Here is a 27,285-nt window from a genome sequence, read left to right as displayed (position 1 = left end):
AGGGTATAGCTATTGGATATTTATTTGTTTTTTGAGATGGAGTCTCACTCTGTCTCCAGGCTGGAGTGCCGTGGCACCATCTCGGCACACTGCAACCTCCGCCTCCCAGGTTCCAGCAATTCTCCTGCCTCAGCCTCCCGTGTAGCTGGGACTATAGGTGCACACTGCCACGCCTGGCTAATTTTGTGTGTGTGTGTGTGTGTTTTAATAGAGACAGGGTTTCACCATGTTGCCCAGGCTAGTCTTGAACTCCTGAGCTCAGGCAGTCCACCCATCTCAGCCTCCTAGAGTGCTAGGATGACAGGCATGAGTCACTGCGCCCGGCCAGCTATTGGATATTTATTAGAAGTGGGATTGTGGATCAGTGGGATTTGATATCGATGAGATCTTAAGGCAACTGTCAGAGATTTGAGATGATAAATAGAATGTGTTAGGAATTCTGGCAGTAGACATTTTAAAAATACCTGCTAGTAGAGTATTACATTGAGTTTAGTGTGAATTCATTGAGGACCAAATCCACATAGTTTCTAAATTCTCCTAGCATTGTTTGACAGCATCTGTGTGGGAGAACAGAGAGCAAATTAATGGTGTTATTCAGTCCTAGAGATTGGCAAGGGTTACCAAGAATCCTGAGGTGCAGTGAATGTGTAGTTGAAGTAGAGAGGAGGCAAGTAAAGCCTGTGAATGGTGGTGGACTGGAAGAGTTGGAATGAGTCAAGAATCAAGAATTCACAGTGAGGACAAAAGAAGATTCAGTTTAAAAAGGGTGGAGGAGATGCAGGATATGTTACCATGTTCTTCTCTGCTGAATTTCAGAGTTCTGAGGTCTTCACAGTGAAACATTTGGAAGTATTGGCATCATCCTCCACTTGATCACATAAACCTAGAACTTAGGAGGCTTGTTGTTTTTTCTCTTTTGCTTTGTTTTACTTTTTGGTAACCTGATTTTCTTTTTTCTCTTTTTCAGCTTTTATTTTAGATTTAGAGGGTACACGTGCAGGTTTGTTACCTGGGTATATTATGTGATGTATCTATTACCCAGGTACTGAGCAAAGTACCCAACCGTTTTTCAATTCTTCCCACTCTCCCTTGTTCCCTCCTTGACTCCCCACTGTCTATTGTTGCCATCCTATGTCTATGAATACAGTACCCAATATTTAGGTCACACTTATAATTTAGAACTTATGGTATTTGGTTTTCTGTTCCTGTTTAATTCAATTAGGATAATGGCCTTCACCAGCATCCTGCATCCATGTTACTGCAGAAGACATGATTTCGTTATTTTTTTATGGCTCTCTGGAATTCCATGGTGTGTATGTTTAATACCACATTTTCTTTACCCAGTCCATCATTAACGGGTACCTAGGTTGATTCCATGTCTTTGCAGTTGTGCATAGTGCAGCAATAGACATGCAAGTACGTGTGTCTTTTTGATAGAACAATTTGTTTTCTTTGGGGTATAGACCCAGCAATGGGGTTGCTGGATCGTTCTTGGGAAGTCTTTAGGAAGCCTTCTTGAAACTTCTTTTCTTAATCTCTACCTCAACAAGAATGTTTTAATTTTTGAATTTTTGCTATGTGGGTAATCTAAACTATATGAGCATGGATAGCTAGATAGATGAACAAGATGAATTGCTATTTTAGAATTGATATACTACTTCTTAATTTCAGTTGCATACAGTTGCATTTATCCTGTGAGTTGGTGCCAAATAGAATAGGTTTATTGTCATAGGCAAACGAGGAAAGATCAAGATGGATTTAAATCATCTTTGCAATAAGTGGGAGCCAGTTCCCAGTGAAATGGCATCACTCACCCCTTTACGAACTAAAGAGAAAATGGCAGGAAAATGTATAAATTTATTTTGGGCTGGCCTCAGTGGCTTATGCCTTAATCTCAGCACTTTGGAGGGCTGAGACGGGAGCATCGCTTAAGTCCAGGAGTTTGAGACCAGCCTGGGCAATGTGGTGAACACCTGTCTCTACAAAAAAATACAAAACTCAACAGGGCAAGGTGGCACGTCTGTGGTCGCAGATGCTTGGGAGGCTGAGGCGGAAGAATCACCTGAGCCCGGGAAGTTGAGGCTGCAGTGAGCTATGTTCAAGCCACTGCACTCCAGCCTGGGTGACGAAAGTGAGACCCTGTCTCAAAAATAAAAAATAAATAAATAAAATTTATTTTGGTTTAGATGTGCACTGAAACATATATAAAGGTCTAGGTTTATGTTATTAGCTATTTAAATAACTTTGTAACAAAAATAATTCTAGTCAATATTAGGGATGTCTGGGAATTTTTTTTCATTTTGGAAAAGTCTTATGTTACTCATATTTGAAAAATTCTGTTGTACCAGAATACATTTCGGTCCTCCTAGCATGGTTTATAAGGCCAGTCACAACCCCTCTTTCTTATCTCTCCTTAATTCTCTCTAATCACCTACAATTCTTTCTAGTACTTTATGACCCTTCAGCAATATTAAATGCTCTGTATTTGATATACTACTACTCTTTAAAAAAAAATTGTTTTAACCTTCACCATTTCTTTATCCTTAACGACATAGATCAGGTTTCTCCTAGAAACCTTTTTCCTACTTAGACTCCTCCCTAATCTCTGAGCTCCTACAAAATACAGCATTTACTGTATTATTTTGTTTTCACATTGAGTCTGTTAAAATCATATATTTAACATAAGGGATCTGTATTAGTCATGATTGATTTTTTTGTATTCCCAGCGTATAGTACCTTACAGATGATAGTAATTGTTGACAAAATCTGAACAGTGTAGCAGTTCTGGTGAAGGGCGTTGAAGTCAAACTGGTTTTCTGGAAGAGGAAGTTTATTACTGTAACAAAATAGAGGTTTGGGGTGTACCTTTATGTCTTATGTATACAGTCTGTTCTCTTAACATGAAATAGCTGTATCAGAAAATAGTGTTCCATTTGGATCAGACATAACTATTCCATTGAGCTTTATACATTGCTAAGTTTTGTAAGCTGAGCTGCTTCTATTTCCTTCCCCTTTTTTGGTTCTATAGTACTTAAAAATTACATCGTACAGTGGTTTACTAGTTTATTTTAATTTTGAAGTCATGAGCAGTCAGAGTTGTAAATAAAATGTAAATAATGCAAAGATAAAGTATTAGCATATAATCTTTCTACATTTTCTTAGAGTTGCTCCTGTTTTTTGTTTTTTTGTTTTTCTGTTTTTGTTCCAGGAGCCCTGAAATTATCTGCAGGAGTTGCTTCATGTGATTGCTCTTTTTAATTATCTCCATGTGAAGAAAACATTGCCAATAATATTAGCTTTCTTTTTTTCAGCAGTAGTCAGTTTTGACATTACTTGCTTATAGGCTAGCCCTCTACATTTTACAGGGCATAATTTCTCTAATAAACTTTCGCCCCCATATTGGAAACTTTATGACTTAAAAATATCTGGGAAATAATCATTACTCATAGAACTGACACACAGGTTGCGGAATCCACACACGTAAGCATAAGGACTTTTATTTTACTAAGGAGAAGTTCTCACATGATTTTTTTGTACTCTTATTTTAGGCTCTTTAAAAATTTTTTTGGCAAATTAAAAGTTGCAAATTAGTATGGAAGATAAAAGGTTGTCAGATAGTTTTAAGAGGAGACAGCTGAAAGCAAAATGAAAGACAGACAACCTGTTAAAAGCAAACATAATTCCCAAAAAGCGTATTAGGTATTTTAGCTACATAAACTATTGGCTATAAGGACATTGTTGTGTAACAGGAGAGTGTAATAACTGATGCAATAATGAGTTAATAGAAAAAAGTTAAATCATATTTTTGTATTTGTTTAAAATGACAAAGGAGTGTGTGATAGATTTTAGGAAGATTTCCATTAAAAGACTTCTTTTTAAAGGCAGTATCAACGATTTATATGTACTCCTTTTTGTGAATTTGATAATATTTTATAGGAACATTTTTCGGATCTATGTTTAAGTGAAACTAGAATTTAAAAATATGAATCCTCGGAGGATACCTGTCTGCATGTATCTTAAGATTATTAGATTTGACATTTTCCTTGATCTTTCCATCCATGGGAATCCCAAAGCCTTATATGGTCAAGACTTAGTTTTTAGGTTTCCAGTGAAATGCAAGGCACCACTCCAAAAAACAAAGAAAAGAAAAAAATCAACTAGCTGGCTTTTACTCTTGGCTTCAGTTCTGTCTTTTTGCCTATCTTTATTACCACAGCAGTTAAATTACTAAGAACCTTCTGTGCATTGGTAGTGTGTCTTCCTAGAGGGAGGAATTCCTTTTGTGGCAGTAGTTTTATGGTACAGTGCTAATGTTATTTTAACAGAACATTATATGCTATTGGTTATGTAATTTCTTAAAGGAAACTTAAAAGCAGTCTCTCATTATTTTATGTCACTATAAGGGTGGAGAGGGGTTAGATCGTCATATGGTGTAACGAGGAAGTGTAGGTTTGATTGATGGCATATACTAGGGAAGGTGAAAGCAAAATTATTACTTCTTTGGAATCTTCCTGCCATAGAACTCCTGCTACCTGAATAGAGGTCACAGGTGATAATGATGCGAACATTGAGGAGCAGCGATGATAAGTGACAAAGGGATGCTAGGATAACTTATTTCTACTCTGGTATGTTTTTATTTAGCTCTAAGTACGGTTATCTTTTTGCCTTGAAGAATATGATTTTTCTGAGTGGTCATGAGTATCACTTACTTACACATTTAACTGCAAGATGGTTTAATGGTTTGTAGAAAATTTTTAGTATCAATTACACATTTTTCATGTAGGAAAAAGGAAAGTGTTATTTACCCGTTTAACAACAGAAAATTGGAAAAGGTTTTTACAATGTATCTATTCTCCTGTAGTAAGTCAGCTATGATACAGAAACATTTCTCTGAACAGTGATTTACAGGCGACAAAGTATTGGCAAACTATTTCCTAGTCCTACTAATGAAGCTCAATCATACTTGTAGGTTTCTTTCCTTCAGCTTTTGATTACTGTCTAGTGTGTTCTAGATACTGTACATATAGTAACAACTAAGATGCGTTCTTGCTTTTGAGAGCCCATAGTGTAGTGGAGGCAGAAGGGGGAGAAAAGGGATGAATGTAAAAATAGTACATACAAGTAGATAATTATACAATTTTTAAAGTATGTTAGGACAGTTATGTTCATAATATCACAGAAAATGGTGGGAGGGAGTTATTTAACCTTAGCTACATTAACATAGGCTGGAGAAGACATTAGAAATTTAAAGGCTTAAGGTGTAAAAGAAGACTAAATTGAGGAGAAATCTGTAGAGTCTAACAATGTGTCATCCGTTACTCAGGGCACCCTTTGTCTTCCTCCAGTGAAGTTATAAAGTCCTAAACTACTGTAATTAATTCCTTTTTTTTTTTTTTTTTTTTTTGAGACAGAGTCTTGCTCTTGTCGCCCAGGCTGGGAATACAATGGCGCAATCTCAGCTCATGGCAACCTCCACCTCCTGGGTTCATGCCGTTCTCCTGCCTCAGCCTCCTGAATAGCTGGGATTACAGGTGTTCGCCACCATCCCCAGCTAATTTTTGTATTTGTAGTAGAGATGGAGTTTCACCATGTTGGCCAGACTGGTCTTGAACTCTTGACCTCAAGTGATCCGCCCACTTTGGCCTTCCAAAGTACTGGGATTATAGAGGTGAGCCATCGCGCCTGACCTCAAAGAGCATTTATTAACATTTTCAGTTCAGTAGTTTCATGGAAACAGTTTGGGAAATACTGTGATAATTTTTTTTTAAAATAACTTTACTCTCATAAGGGCTCCATACTGACAGTTGTTTCAGGAGGCAGATTGAAAATTGAGGTGTTCTTATTTCTGCCCTATTACTTCCCCTTTTGGCAGGATAGTGATCTGCTTCGAAGGGGTGTTAAAACTTTATCTTTAAATGTAAAAGTACTAGCATCGAAGAAAACGATTGAATGAATTATGCAATAGAAAATTTATATATTCTTTCCCTCAATGCAAATGTATAAAAGCTGACATTTCTTTTTTTAAAAAATTATTGCTATTTGCCCTGTCTCCTCAAAAGTAAATATTAAAGGAATCATAATTTTTATTATTTATTAGAATAACTCTGGTTAGACTGTTGTTTTGTACTGTTTTTACTTGTTAATCATGAGTACTGCCACATCAGACAATTATTATTTATTGGTTCTCAAGTTATAATTTCAGATTGTTTGGGCATGTTTAAGAAGTGGAAGGTAGTCTAGTGTTATTAGAGCTTTGAGTCTGTGGAAGTGGAGAGATAGGACTAAGTCTACGTAACTCTTGATGACATTTAAGAAGGGTGAAAATTCAGGAGAAAAGACAGATATTATAAGTTGCAGAAGGGAACATAATGTTTTGACACATGTAAGCTTAAGCAGTGAAGACTGGTATGAATATACATTCATCAGAATCCAACAGTGTGGCCGTTAGTTATCACTGTATAATAGATTACCCCCAAACTTAAAATACCAAACATTAGCTCACACTTTCTGTGGCTCAGGAATGGATATGACTTAGCTGGGTGCTTCTGACTAAAGGTTTCTCATGAGATTTTCCTGAAGCTATTGGCTGGGACTGCCATCTCATCTAAAGGCTTGGGTAGGGTAGGGTAGGGATCTGCTTCCAAGTTCACTTATGTTATTGGCAGGCCTTGCTTCCTTGCCACATGTGTCCTCAACACGGCTGCCTTCCAGCACGGCATTTGGCTTATCCCAGGTTGTGGGTGATCCAGGAGAGAGCAAGAGAGGAGGGTGCATGCCAGGATGGAAGCCATGGTGTTTTTATGACCTAATCTCAGAAGTGACATCTTATTACTTCTGTCTCATTAAGTTTGTAAGAAACAAGTCACCCAGTCTAGGGGAAGCAGTTACACAAGTGTGTCACTACCATGAAGTAGTTAGTGATCATTGCTACCTTAGAGGCTACCTACTATAAGCAAACTAAAGTAATGTAATATTTGTGGTATTTTGCGTTCTTCAGTGTATATTGCTATGTACTTAGCAGTTGGTTCCTATTATGCCTTGTTAAGAGCTGCTTGTTATCTCCCTTTCTCACTATTCAACAAGATACTTGAATCAATTTTATCTTTGCTTCTTTCCCCACTGCCCTCCATCTAAATGTTCAGTGCCCCTCTTGTTTTGTGACTTTGAAGTATTAACTCCTGTTTCCTCAACTCCCCTCATCAGTGGTCCTAGAAATGCAGAGTAACTTGGTTGTCTAAAATGGAAAATATTACTTAGTTAAGATAATCAAATAACATTTTTCAATCCTTCATCATCCCCAGGACCCAGAATTATATATTCTTAACTTCATTTTTTATTTTTTTAAAAACATATCTGAATAAAGCTGAACAATTACTAGGTTCTCAGTCTGTCTTAGACATATCTTTGCTCTTTCCTTTCTGAAAAGGATTCAGGAATGTAGTTCCCCCCCTGCCCTCCAACTTTTTTTTTCTTTCCATGTCATGGCATGTCAAGAAAAATTTCCCTTCTCTTCCAAGACCTTTCCCCTTTTTCTCAGAGAGAGAGAGAGAGAGAGAGAGAGAGAGTGTGTGTGTGTGTGTGTGTGTGTGTGTATTCTTGAGGTTCCCGAAGTTATCCGTGTATACTGGAGTAAGGAGAATTTGAGATTAGAGAGTTAATATTAGAAATTTATGTGTTTGCTTATGTCTGATGGCCTGTGAGTTTATTGCAGGCAAGGTTTGGCTCTCTTTTAAAAAAGTTTTGAGCTAGGCCTCCGTTCTTTATGCTAAAAAGTAAGTTGTTCAATGAATGTTGATTGTCCATAACTAACCATAATTTAATTAGAAAGCATCTTTTCAGAATCTCTTTATACAAATCCTTTGATATACTTTTGTTAAAAAGGATGCATATTACATATGCTTATTTTAATTAAAAAATGTTAAAAGACCAAAGTAATGATTAAATTTTAGATAAATTTTTCTTTACAACTAGAGAGAGTATTTTCTTAAAGATTTCTTTAAGATTTAGAAGATAGGTCTGAAAACATTTCAGTGGATATTTTTGTGTAGGATAATTTTTAACTACATTTCAATTTTAGACATACTGAATTGGTTGCTTAGTGGGGAAGATGAGGAAGTCAGCACTCATCCGTTTTAGTCTTCATCTCATTTTGTTAGCCATGTTACTATTTCTACCTTATTAGAATGTATGATATTTAAATCCTGTCTAATTTACTTTGTATGAGTTTTTCAACCATCCTGTTTTGAATTCTGAGTTTATTTTGTTCTTTTGACTGGATTTTCTTGTTAAATAAGATTTATCATCCACTTGTGATCTCTTATTTTTTCAGTGTTGTTAAGCAGCCTCAAAACGTAGGGCATTTCCTTTGGTTTGTCAAGTTATGTCCTCTTTCACACTGCTGTCTCTATCTGAAGTTTTACATGCTGATACACTGCTATGATCTGAATATTTCTGTCATGCCTAAAAATTCATATCTTGGAATCCTTACCCCAAGGTGATGGTATTAGAAGATGGGACCTTTGGGAGATGGTTAGGTCATGAGGGCAGAACTCTTTTAAATTGAAATTAGTGCTCTTATAAAAGAGGCCCAAGGGAGCTGCTTGCCCTTCCACCACGTGAGTATACATGTATGAGTCAGCAAGCAGACCTTCACTGGACATGAAATCTGCCAGTGCCTTGATCTTGGACTTCTGACTCTAAAATTATGAAATAAATGTTTGCTGCTTATAAGTCACCCAGTTTATGATATTTTAAAAATAATAGCAGCACAAACAGACCAAGACACATTAACCCCCAGCCCCCATTTCTTTTTTATTTTTTCTTCCTGTAGTATGTGTTGTTCATAGTTGCTGAATTAGGTTAGACTACAGAGGGCTGATTTGTATTTAAGGATTGGCAAGAAAAGTTTAGGCCCAGTACAGAATTGTATCAAAATAGCAAGCAAACAGTACAAATGTTGTAAACCAGATAAAGATACAGGTATGTGGGAGATACTGTTTCCTAGTCAGTGTCTCCCTACCTCATGTGTTGGTGGTCATTGTGGCTCGCTTGGCATGAGGAACCCAGTGCAGCTTAGAGCCGGGATTTTGTTGTCTTTTCTATCACTAGGCTGGTGGAGAAAGAAGCAAAGGGAGAGCCCATCAGCTTCCTCTTCTACATATTACGATGTAGGCCATTCCTTGCTGTGACATTCATTTACTAGGGCTCTATTTCCTACTATCTTATAGGGCCTTCGGTTGAACTGGACATGTTCTATCACAGTTGCCATAGTGTTTATTCTGCATCTTTTTAATATGTGAACAAATACACACACAAAATATAACACTATGATCAGAGACGACTCATGTTTTACTTTTGTTCTTTTCACTTTGCAAAATATCCAGGAATGTGTTTCATGTTAGTCCATAAACTAGTTCTTTATTGATGGACATTTAAATTCTTTCCAGTTTTACGCTTACCAGAACTTAGCAAATAATTCTGTACATGTCATTTTGCACATGTGTGATTGTATCTACAGAATAAATTCCTAGAATGAAATTGCAATGTCAAGGAATATGTGCATTTGAAATTTTGATAGATAGGACCAAATTGTTTTGGGGTGTTATTTTACCTTTTGCTGCTGCTGTTTAGTCGTGTGTAGCCTATTGGTTAGGGGCACAGATGCTGAAACCAGACTGCTGGATTAAAACCTGAATTTTGCCAGTTATCATCTGTTAAATGGTCGTAATAGTTCTTACATACTGGGTTGTTGTGAAGATTAAATGAATTAGTATATGTAAACTACCTGGAACCGTTCCCTGGCACATATCAAAGTGTTATGTAAGTAAGGGTTAGTGTTTATTTAGGAGATAGATTCTGTAAAATGTGGCTTCACTCTGCCATTTTTACTAGGAAGTACTTAACTGCTTATAATTCTATTTTCCATTTTCCCCTTGCTTCTATGTAACTACATTTACTTTCTTTCTTTCCCTCCTGCCTTTTCAAGCTACTGCTTCTCAACCCTCTGTTGTTTCCCCTTTGTTAAATACTCATGCCCTCTGGGTTCTGACATAGCTTCTCTGATCACATTTTATGTATGCTGCTTGTGCCATGTTATTTATTCCTCTAGTTTTGGTTACTGTGGGTATCAGTAGTTCGCAACCTAATGTATTTTACAAGTTAGATGGGCACCTTCTTTAAAGAGGAAATTTCTGGGCACCACCTTCAGAGATTTTGATTTCTCCTCTCCCCTAAATATTGGTTAAGTACTTTAGTTAAATTCGTAGCGTTTGTCATATCTTTTTTTTGTTGTTGTGTGTTTAGTTACGTGTCTTGCTACTGGATTTTAAGCTGTATGAATTCAGATATCTGGTCTGTATACTTAACCATTGTATTCCTACCAGCCAGCATAGTGTCTGGCCATAGCGGACACTCAGTAAATAATTGTTGAATTATTAATCTCTTCTCTTTATGGCCGACTTGTTTTGCTGAACACTGATTCATCCAGAAACAGTTAACAACTGTGTATTAACTGTGTTAATGTTTTGTTTTGGAAGACAGCACCAATTTTATGTCCTTACTATAGAGATGTTTTTGGGAAATAACTCAGTAACTTTAAGGCTTAAAGTGTTAAATTAAAGTGTTAATTAATGCTTTGGTGTATATTCTTCCAGACTTTTCATTAGACATTTCAACAGCAAGAATTGTATCATATTATGAGTATTCTTCTGTAACTTGTTTTTTAAGTAAATAGTAAGTAGAAGCTTTTGTTTCCCTGAAACTAAAATTTTTGCATTAGTATATTTATTGAGTGTATTTATTGATTAAACCCCTCTAGCTCAGTTTGTGAACCACATCTGATAAACGATAGAATTCAGCAAGGAAACCTTTCTCTGTATCTGCCTTCCACCTTATCTCCAGAGCTCAGACAGTAATGAGACCTGCGTAACATTTATTTTCTCCAAAAAGTTTTCTTTAACTTATTTCCATTCACATATTGAGTTTTCCTTTATTTTACTCTATCACTGTTAAATTTCATAGCATTTTTCTACTTACTTGCTTATCTTTTTTTCCTAGTTGGGCATCCTGTGGACAAGATTGTACATTTTAGCTCATCAACAAAAATTTATTGAAATAGCACTGTAAGGAATTATGGAATGTGTAAGGCAGTTTCCATCTTAAGGAACTATAATCTAGCCAGGAGAAGACTGGAAATACATAAAATACTAATAAAGTCAACATATCTTACACGGTACTTATTACAGTTTTATGTATACATACACACAGTAGGTCATAAATGCCTACTCATTTAAGAAGTTAGTATTTTGATTCACTACATATGTATTATGTATTTGCTGTATGCTGGGCATTGTGCACAAAGGAAGCAAGGAAAATATGCCCTCTAGTGTTGGTCTTTGTATCTACCAAAATGAATGACTCACTGCATTATGTTATATGTGGTAGGCAATCAGTAAAAATTATTGATGAAGGAATGACCCTGAAGTTCAATTTATTTTGTATCTGTAATGACTAAACTTCGGAAGAAATGCTGTTCCCTTACTAAGTCCCCAAATAAAAGTATTGGCTTCTGAAAATCTAGGTTCAATGTACTACTTTATAGATTTTTATCAGTAAAGGAAATAACAGAGCTATGTAACAAGAATAGATAAAGAGCATATTTTAATCTTTGGATATTTATGGTTTCTAGTTTTTGGCATTCTCATTCCAATATATAGTATTTGTTGAATGAATGTTTATACGGTAATTAAATTACTTTTTCTTTAGAAATTTTTGTGGGTTTTTTGTCTTGAATTGTTTTTGTCAGATTTTTTTATATCCTGTATTTGCTATGTCTAGTTCATTCAGTCAACAAATATATATTGTCTCGTCAGACATTGTTCTTTTATAATTACTCTAGGATACTATACATAAGCCTCAACTTTTGTTTGTCCAAATGAAGAGTTCTGTATGGTATAGCCATTGTGTATGTTTTGGATTTCTTGTTCCAGTCATCTTGTCATTTGACTCTCATTTGAATATTTAACTTATTAGTGTACAGATTTCTGTTTTTACATCTAGATTTTCACACCTGAGACAGTAGAGAGGTTAAGGTCAATTTAAATGCAATGCTGGACTCTTTGTTTTCATAACTAAATATAGATGGCCTCCTAAAATTGTATTTGATTTTTCATTTGCCAGTATTTTAATGCAAGAGCTAGGGTTTTTTTTAATTATTATTATTTAGTATAGGAGTACTGCTTGGAGTTTTTCTTTGTCTTTCTTATGTAAACCACATCCATAATTCCTTCTTTGAAATGTCCTGCTTCATTTTTCTAGAAAATAGAACAAAAACATTGCTTGGACAGTATCCAATTCAGTTCCTCTTTAAACATATTGACATTTATGTAGCCCTGAATGCTTGGGGCATGAAACATTTTCTAGTATATACACAGATTTCTGCTTGTACTAGTTGAGTTTGTCCTAAGAGTCATAAAGAATTGTTTCTGTTTGGCTGAATGTGGTGGCTCACACCTGTAATGCCAGCACTTTGGGAGGCCGAAGCAAGAGGATTGCTTGAGGCCAGGAGTTCTAGACCAGCCTGGGCAACATAGTGAGACACTATGTCTAACAAAAAACAAACAAAAAAAGGAAATTGTTTCTGTGAAGAAATTGACCAAGAGAACTTCCGTATTCAAAGTAATTCAAACTAATTTGCCTATTACCTATCAATAATTAGCTGTTGCTAATGATTAGGCACAAATTTGCAAGCATTTCGGGCAATTTACCATAATTTCATTTTCACCTAAATTGTTATAATTACATTTATAGAACTCTTTTCTTTTGCTTTGCTCTTCTGAATCATATGAATGAGTTTGCATAAAGTTTGTTTGAAGGATGTTTGTAATCCCTAAGATTTTCTTAGAGCATCTTTTAAAACTTAACTATCCTCTTAGAAACTTTTGGCAAGTGGGACTTTTACCAAAAGTGGCACTAAAAGTAATATTTGACAATTCTTTGCCATTTAATTGTTTCATAATTTATAGTGGGATGAAAATGCATTCTAGAATAGTAATATAAAAAAGGAGAAAATAATTGAAATGGGGAAGAATTAGCATGGACTATTTATGTAAACAATAGTGGTTAACTTTTTGACGGGTACTACTTTGTGCGCTGTATATATTCATATGTTTCTCATAGTAAACTTTTGAGGTAGCGGGTTCTATTATTATCCTCATTTTCAGGAGGAGACTGTTACGCACAAGTTAGGGAGTTTACCCAAGAACACCCAACCAGTAAATGGCAGAACTTGATTAATTCCAGACAGTCTGGCTCTAGAGTTTGTACTTTTAACAAAAATACTTTCAAGAAGAAGAATATAACAATGTTAGAATTTATTTCAAATGCTACTTGTTTTGTGATGGCAAGTTTACTCAATTTAATTATGTTTGCTTAAACATACTTGTCTTGATCTATTTTAGGAATGAAATTTAATGTTTTTTCAAGCTACACATGTCTCAAGATCTGTCTTTAAGTCATGGACTCTGTCTGCTTTGAGCATTGTATAAACACCTTGTTAACTCTTTGTTAACAGGCTTCTCAGTGTTTTCCTTATGAACACGTGTGGAACAATAAAAATGAAAGTTTTATGTACTTGAATTAGTTTACAACTCAGGTTGACAAAGCTGCCTGTACCTAGAATTAAATGACAGAAGTGTCTTTATACAGCCATTTATTATTGCTAATTCTTTTGCATGTACGTTCAAGAAAAACTTGAAGGTAAACCATGTCAGATAAGATTTTGAAAGTGTATTTGAGCCGTTCTGCTTCTTTCCTTATATGGTTCAATAAACTGACCAAATTTAGTCAGAAATTTAAGTCAGCAAGTCATGTGTTTCTTAATGTGCTACATGTGTTAGCTTTTGATTCTCTTGACAACAATATTTTTATGGGCATGCTTTGCCAGTTTCTTGTATGGACTTTGTAAATGTTTTGGACAACAGTTTGAACAATTTACACCACTAACTTGAGATTGATGTATGATGTATATTTTGTGGCAGTGCTTTTAGCATTGCATTTATATTAAAATATTTCAAAATCATATAAACAAAAGAACAAGCAGATTTAATATTAATTGCTTTTGGTATTGGTATTTTGTTGGTGTTTCTTATGTCGACATATAAGTATATACATTTAAAATCAAAATTAGCAGTGTTTCATTTATTGGAGAATAGCTATTTCTATGCGTTAATGTCTTTCAAAGAGCCAGTGTAATCACCTTCTTCAAATGGAGAAACTTTAAAAATTCATGATTTGTCATGAAAGTCTTTTATCTTCAGTGTCAAAGGATTACGCAAAAGATGGCAGATAAGACCCTCTTCTGGATCTTGTTTACCTCACGGTATTTGGCTTTGCGTCTTTATATACCAGACCTGTTTTTCACTTGTTCTTACACTAAACTCAAGTATATGAGTCACCTCCAGGAAATATTCCCTGACAACCGCCATTCTTTCTTAGTTCTCTTTTCTCAGCTCTCATAAAAACCAGTGGACATGTCTGTAATTGTCTTAATCATCTATTTTTGTATTTGTCTTCTGTACTAAATGGTGTCTTGAACTTTTTATTTTTAGCTGTTTACTGACTAAGGTATCACAAATGTCTGTTTTCCAAGCAGAATGTCCTAATCATAATTTAATCTTAACCCTTTCCTGTTTTCAAAATCACTTCTCTACACTTTTTCCCTGAATGATTTCAAGTCCCATTGTTTTATTACCTCAATGCAGATAATTCCCAAATTGACATTTTCCTCCCGCATTTATTTTCACAGCTCCAGATCTGTATGGTTAGATACGTATACGGACACCTATAAATTCAGCGTGTCCAAAACAAACAAAATTGTCATCTTTCTTTTCCCAGTCTGTTCCTTGAATCTGTGGTGGTTGTCTTCATGAATGACTTCTTCCTGCATCTTAACTCTTCATATCTTTCATTAAACCTTTCTCATTTTCTCCTAAGCTTCCTCAGTTTCATATGAGTACAGGCATACCTTGGAGATATTGTGGGTTGGGTTCCAGACTACCACAAAAAAGTGAGTCACACAGATTTTTTTGGTTTCTCAGCGCATATGAAAGTTGTGTTTACGCTATACCGTAGTCTATTAAATGTAGTGTAGCATTATATCTTGCAAAATCGTAATGCTGTAGTACATACCTTAATTTAAAAATGCTTTATTGCTAAAAAAAAAAAAATGCTGGTGATTATGTGAGCCTTCAGCCAGTCATAGTCTTTTTGCTGGTGGAAGGTGGTTTTGTTTGTTTTTGACGGAGTCTTGATCTGTCACTTGAGGCTGGAATGCAGTGGCACGATCTCCGCGCAGTGTAAACTCTGCCTCCCAGATTCAAGCAATTCTCATGCCTCTGCCTCCTGAGTAGCTGGGATTACAGGCGCACGCCATCACACCCAACTAATTTTTGTATTTTTAGTAGAAACGGGGTTTCATTATGTTGGTCAGGCTGGTCCCGAACTCCTGATCTCGTGATCTGCCCGCCTCAGCCTCCCAAAGTGCTAGGATTTCAGGCGTGAGCCACTGCGCCCGGCCTGGTGGAGGGTCTTGACTTGATGTTGGCTGCTGATTAATCAGGGTGGTGGTTGCTGAAGGTTGGAGTGGCTGTGACAGTTTCATAAAATAAGGTAAGTTTGCCTCATCAACTGACTCTTCCTCTCATGAAAGATTTCTCTGTAGTATGTGATGCTGTTTGATAGCATTTTACCCCCAGTAAAACTTCTTTCAGAATTGGAGTCGATCCTCTCAAACCTTGCCACTGTATCAACCAAGTTTATGTCATTTTGTAAACCTTTTATTGCTATTTCAATAGTGTTCACAGTGTCTTCACCAGGAGTAGATTATCTCTCAAGAAACCACTTGCTTTGTTTGTTGAAGAGAATAACTCCTTATCTATTCAAGCTTTATCATGAGATTGCAGCAATTCAGTCACATCCTCAGGCTCCACTTCTAATTCTTGTTCTCTTGCCATTTATACCACATCTGCAGTTACTTCCTTCACTGAAGTCTTGAATCCTTCAAAGTCATCCATGAGGGTGGGAATCAACTTTCGAACTCCCATTAATGTTGATATTTTGACCTCCTTCCGTGAATCACCAATGTTCTTAATAGCATGTAGAATAGTGAATTCTTTCCAAAAGGCTTTCAATTTACTTTGCCCAGATCCATCAGAGGAATCACTATCTGTGGCAACTATAGCATTACAAAATGTATTTTTTAAATAAGACATAAAAGTCGAAATTACTCCTTGAGCTGCGGAATGGATGTTTTGTTAGCAGGCATGAAAACAACATTAATCCGGTACATCTCCCATCAGACCCCTTGGATGACCAGGTTCATTGTTGTGAGCAGTAATATTTTGAAAGGAATCTTTTTTTTCTGAGTAATAGGTCTTAATAGTGGGCTTAAAATATTTAGTAAACCATGCTGTAAACAATGTGCTGTAAACACATGCTGTAAACAGATGTGCTGCCATCGAGGCTTTGTTGTTCCATTTATAGAGCACTGGTAGAGTAGATTTAGTGTAATTCTTAAGGGACCTAGGATTTTTCGAATGGGTAATGAGCACTGGCTTCAAACTTAAGGTCACCAGCTGCATTAGCCCCTGAAAAGAGATTCAGCCTGTACGTGGAAACTTTGAAGCCAGGCATTGATTTCTCCTCTCAAGGTATAAAAGTGCTACATGTCATCTTCTTCCAGTAGAAGGCTGCTTTGTCTACAGTGAAACTCTTATTTTTTATTTGTAGCCACCTTCATCAGTGATTTTAGCTGCATCTTCCAGATGCAGCTTCTCCATCAGCACTTACTGCTTCACCTTGCACTTGTATAATATGGAGATTGCTTCTTACCTTAAACCTCATGAATTGACTTCTGTTGGCTTCAGACGTTTTTCTTCTGCAGCTTCCTCACCTCTCTTAGGCTTCATAGAATTGAAAAAAGTTGAGGCCTTACTCTGGATTAGGCTTTGGCTTAAGGGAATGTTGCAGCTAGTTTGACCTATCCAGGTCACTAAAACTTTCTCCATGTCCGCAGTAAGGCTGCTTTGCTTTCTTACCATTTGTGTGTTCACTAGAGTAGCACTTTTAATTTCCTTCAATAACTTTTCCTTTGCATTAACAACTTGGCTGTTTGGCACAAGAGGCCCAGCTTTTGGCCTACCTCAGCTGTCAATGTACCATTCTCACCAAGCTTAATCATTTCTAGCTTTTGATTTAACATGAGAGACACATGACTCTTCCTTTCACTTGAGTACTTAGAGGTGATTGTAGGGTTATTCATTGGTCTAATTTTAATATTGTCATTTCTAAGGGAATAGGGAGACCTCAGGAAAGGGAGAGAGATGGGGAACTGCCGGTTTGTGGAGTGGTCAGAGCATATATATATATATATATATAACATTTATCAATTAAGTTCACCATCTTCTATGAATATGGTTCATGGCACCCCAAAACAATTGAAATAGTAATATCACAGATCACTGATCACAAATCACCATAACAGATCTAGTAATAATGAAAAATTTAAAATATTGTGAGAATTACCAAAATGTGACACAGACATGAGGTAAGTACGTGTTTAGAAAAGTGGCACCAATACACTTGCCTGACACCGGGTTGCCACAAACCTTCAAATTGTAAACAAACAAAAAAAATTCAATACCCACGAGGCACAGTGAAACTAGGTGTGCCGATATCTGTGCTTGTTTAGGCTCTTTCCTCTTATTGCCTCTATGATCTTTCTGAAATACTAATCTGATCATGTCACCCCCTTATTAAAAACTCTAAATCGCTTTTTCAAGCATCATCTTGAAATTCTAAAGTGTTTTTTTCTACTTTCTTCTACTGCTTACTTGAGCCACTGTTACTGGTGGGAACGTAGCAGATTCTGTTCGTGTGTTGAAGTAAAAAGAGGTTGAAAATAATCTGCAGTACAACTACAGTCTTTGCATTGTATTCACATTTTTTACCACTTAGCCTTATCCTGTTTTATAACTTACAAATACTGTCTACCACCAGTGAACATACTGTTTGTTTATTCCATAACTTTTAAAATCAGCAGTGTCTTTGCTCAGTGAGGTTCCTGCCAGTTAATTTGGTACTTGAACTTTTATGTAATCTTCAAAACTATGCTCAAATATGTAGGGACCCATATGGACCCTCTTAGTCACAAAAAGATCTCTTTATCTCCTCAGTGATATTTTAGTACTTTCTATCTACTGCTATTATGGCCCTTACGTGATCATTGTTATTTATGGACTATCCAACTATATTTTAATGTGATCTTTTTACTATGGTCTTGGCATGTGTACTTTTTAGTATATATAATATGAAGAGTAGCTAAAGGAAATTAGTGATATTTAGCCGTAAAAAGAGAATATGCTAGAATTCTTAGGGAAAAAAATGTTTTCAGAGTATTTAGAGGTTATCAGTTAAAAGGAGGATTGCATTTGATATGTGGAGCTTGAGGAGGCAAGGCATAGAAGTTAAAGGAATACATATTTTAAGTGATACATAGTAGTCTCAAATGGTAGCCTGGTTTTTTTGTTTTTTTTTTTTAACTTTTTAACTTGAGGTATAGTTTACATTGGTAAAGTATACAACTCTTAAGTATACAATTCAGTGAAATTTCACATATCTATATCCCTATGTAAAAATCACCCCAACAAAGATAGGGACATTTCCAACTGTACAGAAAGCCCCCGTATGTCCCTCCTGTCATTCTCCCACAGATTTAACCCTGGTTCTAAGTCTTATCACCAGATCTTATTTTATCTGGAAACCTGCAGTATGTATCCTTTTGTACCTGCCTTCTTTACTCATTTATGTATTTATGAATTTCTTTCATGTTGTTGAAGATAACAGTATTTTGTTCTTTTTGTTCAATGTTCTTTTTTAAATCAATTTATAGGATTCTGTTACGTGAGTAGTATCTCCCTTCATACACATACACCCAACCCTGTATATTTATTCATTCCACATAACTTTAGTAGATGCTATTAGATAGTTTTCTGAAGTGGTTGTGTGAATTTCATACTTCCACCAGCAATTTGGTTGTTTTCTTTTTTTTGGAGACAGAGTCTTGCTCTGTCGCTCAGGCTTGGAGCTCAGTACCGTGATCTTGGCTCACTGCAACCTCCACCTCCCAGGTTCAAGCGATTCTCATGCTTCCGCCTCTCAAGTAGCATGTGCAACTGTGCCTGGCTAATTTTTGTATTTTTAGTAGAGACGGAATTCTTCCTTGTTGGCCAGGCTGGTCTTGAACTCCTGACCTCAAGTGATCCGCCTGCCTCCCAAAGTGTTGGGATTATAGGCGTGAGCTGCCACACCCAGCCTTGGTTGGTTTTCCACATTACCATTTAATGCTTTTTATTTAAGAAATAACTTCTTGAATTTTTTTAATGAAACACCGTCTATTCATTGTAGACATTTTGAAAACGTAGGAAAAATTAAGGAAGAAAATAAAAGTGGGTCTCACAACCATTATTTTTAACCTTCAGAATATATTCTTTTAGTCTTGTATGATTTTTTTTGGTAAAGTTGATATGTTTTGACTGTGTTCCAACCCAAATCTCATCTTGAATTGTAGTTCCCATAATCCCCATGTGCTGTGGGAGGGACCCAGTGGGAGGTAATTGAATGAATCATGGGAGCAGTTACCCCCATGCTGCTGTTCTCATGATAGTGAGTGAGTTCTCACAAGATCTGATGGTTTTATAAGGGACTTTTCCCCTTTTGCTTGGCGCTTCTCCTTGCCGCCGCCATGTGAAGAAGGAGGTGTTTGCTTCTCCTTCCACCATGATGGTAAGTTTCCTGAGGCTACCCCAGCTATGTGGAACTGTGAGTCAAACCTCTTTCCTTTATAAGTTACTCAGTCTGTGGTATGTCTTTATTAGCAGCATGAGAATGGATTAATATAAAACTTTAAATCACATTAGGCATTAAAAAAATACATCGTGTGTTTTCTCCTATATTCTTTTATCCTTTTCTATATCCATATTTGCATCCTTTTTAAAAAAAATTTGCTGTACCACCTTGAAAACACCTGATCTCATCTCATCTAGGAAGCTAAGCAGGGTTGGATCTGGTTAGTACTTGGATGGGAGACTATTGGGAATACCAAGTGTTGTAGGCTTAAAAAGAAAAAAAAAAAAAACCCCTCTTAATATATTGAGGGCATTTCCCCATATTCTTTTATAAAGATCATTTCTTATTTGCTTGTTGATATTTTTCATTTTAGAAAAACAATCATATTTGTATTACATGTAATTATCAAGTAGGGTTTTATATTTTTATACTGAGGATAAAAATCAGGATACAGTTTTGGAGCCTATGGGATTTAAAAAGAGGTTGAGAAAAAAAAGGTGATTAGAATTTCATCAGTATCAGCCAGGTGTGGTGGATCACTTGAGGTCAGGAGTTTGAGACCAGCCAGGCCAGCATGGTGAAACCCCATTTCTACCAAAAATACAAGAATTAGCCGGGCATGGTGGCACATGCCACCATGTAGTTCCAGCTGCCCGGGAAGCTGATGCAAGAGGATCGGTTGAACCCAGGAGGCGGAGGTTGCGGTGGATCATGCTACTGCAGCCTGGGTGACAGAGCAAGACTGTCTCAAAAGAGAAATAATTTAATCAGTATGATTTCTCAAGGAAAGTGAATGATTATGCGAGTCACAGTAAGTCAGTCTCTTATCTCAGCATTCTGTAAACTACTTTCTAATACAATATACTTAATATGTTTCTTTGTCATTAAATAGCTGTGATTCTCAAACCCTTCTTTTAACCACTGCCCTATGAAAAATAGTTCTTTTCTTGAGCAATATCTGTATCAATGTTGCCTATGTATTTTATCATCTGTTATCTGTAAGGTATGTTCTAGGCACTTTGGAAAACTGCCATAAGCTTGCTTATAACTTGTTCTAGAGGGAAGAATCATAGACACATAATAATTTTAAATATATTAGGGAATTTTTATGATAAATACCCCCCCACACACATCTTCCCTCTACTTGAAATATGAAGACACCAACGCCCAAAAAGATTAAATTACTTGTTCACAGCCACAAAATTTGTAACACAGCCAGAACTAGAACCTAAAACCAAAAGCTATGATTCCCTCTCAATGCTTTTACACTTTTTTTTTTTCTGAGATGGAGTCTTGCTCTGTCGCCCAGGCTGGAGTACAGTGGTGCAATCTCGGCTCACTGCAAACTCTGCCTCCCAGGGTCAAGCAGTTCTGTCTCAGTCTCCCGAGCAGCTGGGACTACAGGCGTGTGCCAGCATGCCTGGCTAATTTTTTGTATTTTTAATAGAGACAGGGTTTCACCATGTTTCCCAGGATGGTGTTGATCTCCTGACCTCATGATCCACCTGCCTCAGCCTCCCGCTTTAAAACTTTTTAGATATACTGCATAGTGCTTTTCTTGATAGAAACTTTGTCATTTTCTTCCTTAGGGAAATGCTGCTAGAAACATTTCTTCTGTTTCTGTGGTAGTTAAGGAAAATTTATTTCATTTATACAAGTAATACTTAGTAAGCCCATAGACTGTGTGATATCCTGTTGCAGGTGAGAAATGTGTTGATAAACTAGGAACATCTGTGGAAAGCAGTGTGTTAAGTGTGGGAAAATCTTAGTTTCTGGAACCTGAGCATCTCTGTGAGATTCCCAGCCCTATCATTTCCTGTCTGTGTGACTTATTCAAGCTACTTAATCTCTTTGATTCTTAGCTTCCTCCTACATTCATTAATTTGTTTATTGAGCCCAAGAACTCATGGTATTGAGGATGCAGCAGAATTCCTGCTGTCAGTAAACTCTCATGCTGAGAGTGGGGTAAACAGATGGTAAATAAATAAGCAAAATATATATAGTATGTTGCAATAAATGGTATGGAGAAAAATAAAGTAGATACTCAGGATATAAAATGGTGGGGAAGGGGTTGTAATTTTGTGTGCTGTCCAAGTAAGGCAGTACCAAAAAGGTGAGAGTCAAGCAAAGACTTAATTTATGAAATGTGGATACAATCATATCTTATTTATTCATTGCTTGTGTATAATGCTGATCCATTATATCTCATCAGCCAGCCCCAAACTGCTCTTTCTTAGGTTGAAGTGGCACTTAAGAAGCTCTTTTGTTTTTTCCATTAGTTACAGTCTGACATTAATATCCTTTTTTGTTGTTGTTGATGTGTTTTCAGTCCTAGAAAACAGTTTTTTTCCCCAAATATAAACAAACAGGAACTTCCTTTGGTGGTTAAGTACTGTGTTGGTGTTTAAGCCTCTTTTAAGGGGATGGGTAGATAAAGTAGTGGTCTATGTGTTAGAACCACTTTTTAAATGACACATCAATTTTTATTATTTTCAACAGCTACTTAAAATATCCTTCCGGATTCTTAATAAACTTGGGCTTTTTATACATTTAAATGGGTAGCACATGAGTTTTCCAACAAAGATCTTTTGACAATAAACCAAAGATGACAGTGTAAATTAATTTGTCTACTGATCAGTTTATTAGAGACACTTTTAGAGTACAGAGATGATAATCATCAGCCCCCATACTCCTAGTATTAGTTGTTTATCATAGATAGGAAATAGCAGCTATTTAGTTCATTTACTCAGTTTTACCCAAATTAGAAAAAAAAAGACCACTTGCCCTCTGGGCAGATAGTGGCTTTGTGTGAATTAGGAGGGAAAAAAGCTTTTCACTTTAAAGGCTCCTTGAGTGGATTTCATCCCATCTTCCCAATCCCCCAAGTCAAATACATGGCACAGACTTTACATTCTTGGGCAGAAGTCCTGGTAATACATGGGGATTGCATCTCAGGAGAGACAATAGGATGATGTTTATGAATAGTGCCAATTCCAGAAAGCCTCCCCATGGTAAATGGAGTATGTTTATGAATACAACCTATCTCATAGGACAGGTATAAAGTACTTACATTCACATACAGATATATCCCTAATCTGAAAATTATGGAGTTTAGATTCTAGTAGAGGTAGAGGATAGATATAAATAAGAAAATTGTGGCTATTGATATTATTGATAATGTGATAGAGTACTAGGAATTACTTTAAAAGGATGTTCAGGAGGGCCTTCCTGAAGAAGAAACATCTAAATTGAGATTTGTTTGATGAAAAGGAATCAGCATGCTTAGATCTGGGGGCAGAGCATTCCTGACAGTGAGAACTGCAAGAACAAAGGCTCTGAGGTACCACCTGGTCAAGGAATAGTAAGGTCCCTATTGTGGCTGGAACAGAGTGATTTTAGGAACAGTTGTGGAGAACAATGAGTACCTTGGAGTGGGTTTTTGTGAGAATAATGTATGTAAATCATAGATAAAGCACCTCTCATACTGCCTGGCACAAAGCAAGCATTTGATAAAAGTTCCCTTATTTACTTTAAGACTGTAGTTCTCAAAATTTTTTTATTTTAGGACTTCTTTATACTCTTAAGAATTATTGAAGATTCCAATGAGCTTTTGTTTCTGTAGGTGAATATTTACAGTCTAACAGTTTAAAACCAGGGATTCATTTAAAAATAACAATGATTTACCCCTGTTACCAAATGACATTTTTAAAGTAACTAATTCATTTTTTCTTGGTTGTATGTATTAATATTTACAGTCTTAGAGTTTAAAACTGAGGATTTAAAACACTATTTATTTAGAAATAACAGCGATTTACCCACGTTACCAAATAACGTTTTTTCATTAAAATAGTTCATTTTTTCTTGAAAGTTTGAGTTTATTATTGGCAACAAATATACTGTTAATTGCTTTTCTTGAAGTGACAGACTCATTTTGTTCATTTGCAAGAAAAGATCTCCCAAAAATCAAAGTTAGACTAACTGTAGTTTGTCATTTTAAGTAGACATAATGTTGCATGGAAAAGTGGCTAAATCAGCTTACATCTCAATCTCACAAGTGCTTTTCATCAAGACAACCATCATACTTGGAAGAGGTGCTTTAACATATACTTCCCATAGAGAATATAAAAAAGACCTGTGTACAAGGGCCAAGGTTTAACACGTACTGCTTTGTCAAAGACGTGTATGAGTAAAAATTGCTGCCCCCCAACCACCACTGTTTTTGGAGACAGGGTCTCTGTTGCCCGGGTTGGAGTGCGGTGGTGTGATCATAGCTCATTGCAGCCCAGGTTGGAGTGCAGTGGCGTGATCATAGCTCATTGCAGCCTTGAACTCAAGGTCAAGCGATCCACCTGCCTCAGCCTCCCAAGTAGATGGGATTACAGGCATGAGCCACTGTGCTTGGCAATTTTTTTTTTTTAATTATGAGTACCAAGTGGTCGATACAGTGACTATTAATAGAGGTGGGTTTTTTTGTTTTTTGGGTTTTTTTTTTTGGCCACTGCCATTATTTGTGAAAGCACATGCAGTTTTACAGCTGGTACTTTTATACCATCAAGTGTACATGTCAACAAAGTAAAAAAGGGAAATGACATCTTAGTTTTATCTTGAAAATAGTTTTGCCCTAATCAACTCCCTAAAAGAATCTACTCCCCTTTCCCCCAGCAGACAACATTTTTGGGAACCACTGCTGTAGAGACTATTATTGTACTTAATTATAATGTCTTCATTTTAATAGGTACTTGTTATCCGAATTGGGTTGCCATAAAGAGTCTAGTCTGTTGTATGTGTACCTAAGCAAGGACTTTTACAATTTAGTGTCATTGGTGTGTTTGATGGAGTATAGTCAAGATAGCAGGAGATTTATTTACAGAGAATATTTGTATTATAAAAGCTACAAAGTAGGAATTTTATTCTATTGATATATTATTTGGAGGATTAATTCGTATTTTTTCCAATCTTGCTTTCTGTTTTGTTTTTAGGCTTGCATTGATGACAATGTTGATATGGTGAAGTTTCTGGTAGAAAATGGAGCAAATATTAATCAACCTGATAATGAAGGCTGGATACCACTACATGCAGCAGCTTCCTGTGGATATCTTGATATTGCAGAGTAAGCCAGTTCTGTGTTTTAATTTTATTCTAATACTGTTTGAGAGACCTGAGTGTTTATTGAAATGATAAAGATAAATGAGTGAACTCTTATAATACTTGAATTCATGAAAATTATTCTTTCCAAGAAAGAAAATAAGTGGTTATTGGGAATCCATATATTCTCAGAATCAGATCTTCTTTCTGTCTTCCCACCCTCTTTGGCCTTTGGTACTTTGTATTAACATTAGTAATTGTACACATTCTCTGTCTCCATCTTTTTTCTTTTGAGTACGGCTGGAGCATTGTCAAATGATTCAGGGTTAATACTTAGCAGTCGAACCCATTCCTTTATAATCATAAAATTGGCAACTGGGTTACTTGCTATAGGGAGAATATGATACATAGTTCTCCAGTGAGCCTGTTTACTTAGTTTTTCTGAAGATTGTCTTTTTTAAAAAATACATGTTATAGAAAATTCTATGAGAAATAGTCATTGTATTCTCTACTACCTTTAATGTGTGGGTACATATTAAAAACATCTGATTGTTTTAAGCATTTAACAATGGAAGTGTAGATATCTTGAAAAATAATTTTTTCATTAAATTATTTTTCTTGTTACTATCTATCCACACAGTAAACAGTTGTGTTGTCTCTCTGCTCATATCAAAGCTTATCAATGAATAAATATTAAACATGAGAATTCTACTCTGTAACTTAATAAGCCTTCATAGTTTTATCTCTGTACATTTTACTTTTTTCCCTCGTTTGTACTGGAGATACAATATCTAAATTTCAAGGCAGAAACTGTATGGTGAAATGAAAAGTGGGCCTGGTAACGGTAAGGTCTGAATTACCTGAATTTTATTACTGACTCTGCCACTTACTATACGACATCTTTCCATAATTTGTTTCCTCTTTCTGAGCCGTAAATTTTTGTATATAAACTGAGGAAGTCTTTTTCCCATTGCAAAACAGCAGTGATTGTTCACACTTAACAATCATGATTCTCAAGTTCTTTACTTCCTTTTTGGACTTTTCCTGCTCAATAGAAGACTTAAATCTCTTCATAGAAAAAAAAAACGGTTAATTATGTATTTATCTTTATACTTAATGATTAGGCTCTGGAGTTAATTGATATGGAATATGTATGCCTCCTGAATCACTATCAAGGAGTTAGCAAGTTGTTTAATTTTTCTAGGCTTTAGTTTTCTCCTCTATAAAGTAATATTTCCTAGGTTTGTTGTGAGGATTAACTGAAGTAATTCATCAAACATAGGACCTGGCTCATAGGAAATAGTACATATTAACTTTTGACCATTACCTTTTATATCTACACTGGGAAAATGAAAACTCAACCTCTTTCTTCAGATGTTTAATTCTTACGTTTCCTTTTTGTATTCATGTTTCTGAGTTTGAAAAGACAATATTAATTGTCTTGAATAATTTCTTTGCATAGACTTGATTAGGTCACAGACCTATTGTGTAAGTTGGAATGCTTTTAGCTGCAAGTAATAGAATACCCAATTTAAAATGACCTAAACAATAATGGTACTTGTTATACAGAATAAAATATCATTTAGAGGAAGGACATTTAGATTTATTAAGCAGCTCAGTGATGTCAGCAAGGACCTGGGATCTTTCAGTTTTTTCTTCTGCATTCCCAAAAATGGATCTTATTCTTAGCCTTCTCCCCTCATGGTTACAAGATGATTGCAACAACTCTAGAATTGTGTTTTACATATCCACATCCAAAAGCAAATAAAAAATGGATTGCAAGTAGAAAATACTCTCTCCGTATTCTGTGTACATCAAAGAGGAAAACCTTTCCAAGGGAACCCTCCAGTTGCTGAAGACATCCCATAATGAGACTTCTTTTAGCCTAGTCCTGGTCATTTGTCCATGTTGTAGCTAGGAAAAGTAAATATCTTGGCATATTCAGCTTTTACATGCTAGTATATAAGAAGCATGAGGAGAAGGGTAAGCAGTTTGTTGCAGTTGCTAATATTATCAGTAGGGTGACTATTACTTTTCATTTTTTGGAGAGTGGGATATGGAATATATGCTTTATAGGACTTGTACAAACAAAAGTGACCTTTTGGGGCCAAGGTTGACTATAGTTGCTAGTCTAATTACTTTAGTTTGAATTTATGACTGTGCTATAGACTATGGAGTTTCCTGGAACCAGATTAAAATTAGAAGAATAAGTTTTCCTTTTTATTCTTTCTGCCACATGAGGTCTTTTTTACAATAATGACTTTTTATAAAGGGCAGTTTAACTCTAGCATATACTGG

At 36.0% G+C, this 27,285-nt stretch overlaps 1 protein-coding gene across 5 annotated transcripts in view; it reads left to right on the top strand.

Moving 5' to 3' along the window:
- The window catches only part of PPP1R12A (protein phosphatase 1 regulatory subunit 12A), a 166,675-nt gene that overhangs the window by 36,077 nt on the left and 103,313 nt on the right, over window positions 1-27,285 (top strand). For all 5 annotated transcript variants that reach the window (XM_008004114.3, XM_008004116.3, XM_008004115.3 and 2 more), the window contains exon 2: window positions 24,882-25,012. In XM_008004114.3, the coding sequence (XP_008002305.1) occupies window positions 24,882-25,012 (131 nt within the window). The remainder of the gene's footprint in view (window positions 1-24,881; window positions 25,013-27,285) is intronic.

The sequence above is a fragment of the Chlorocebus sabaeus genome, chromosome 11 (assembly GCF_047675955.1).
Source record: "Chlorocebus sabaeus isolate Y175 chromosome 11, mChlSab1.0.hap1, whole genome shotgun sequence".
NCBI lineage: Eukaryota > Metazoa > Chordata > Mammalia > Primates > Cercopithecidae > Chlorocebus > Chlorocebus sabaeus.
This window is presented reverse-complemented; position numbering and strand designations above follow the sequence as displayed.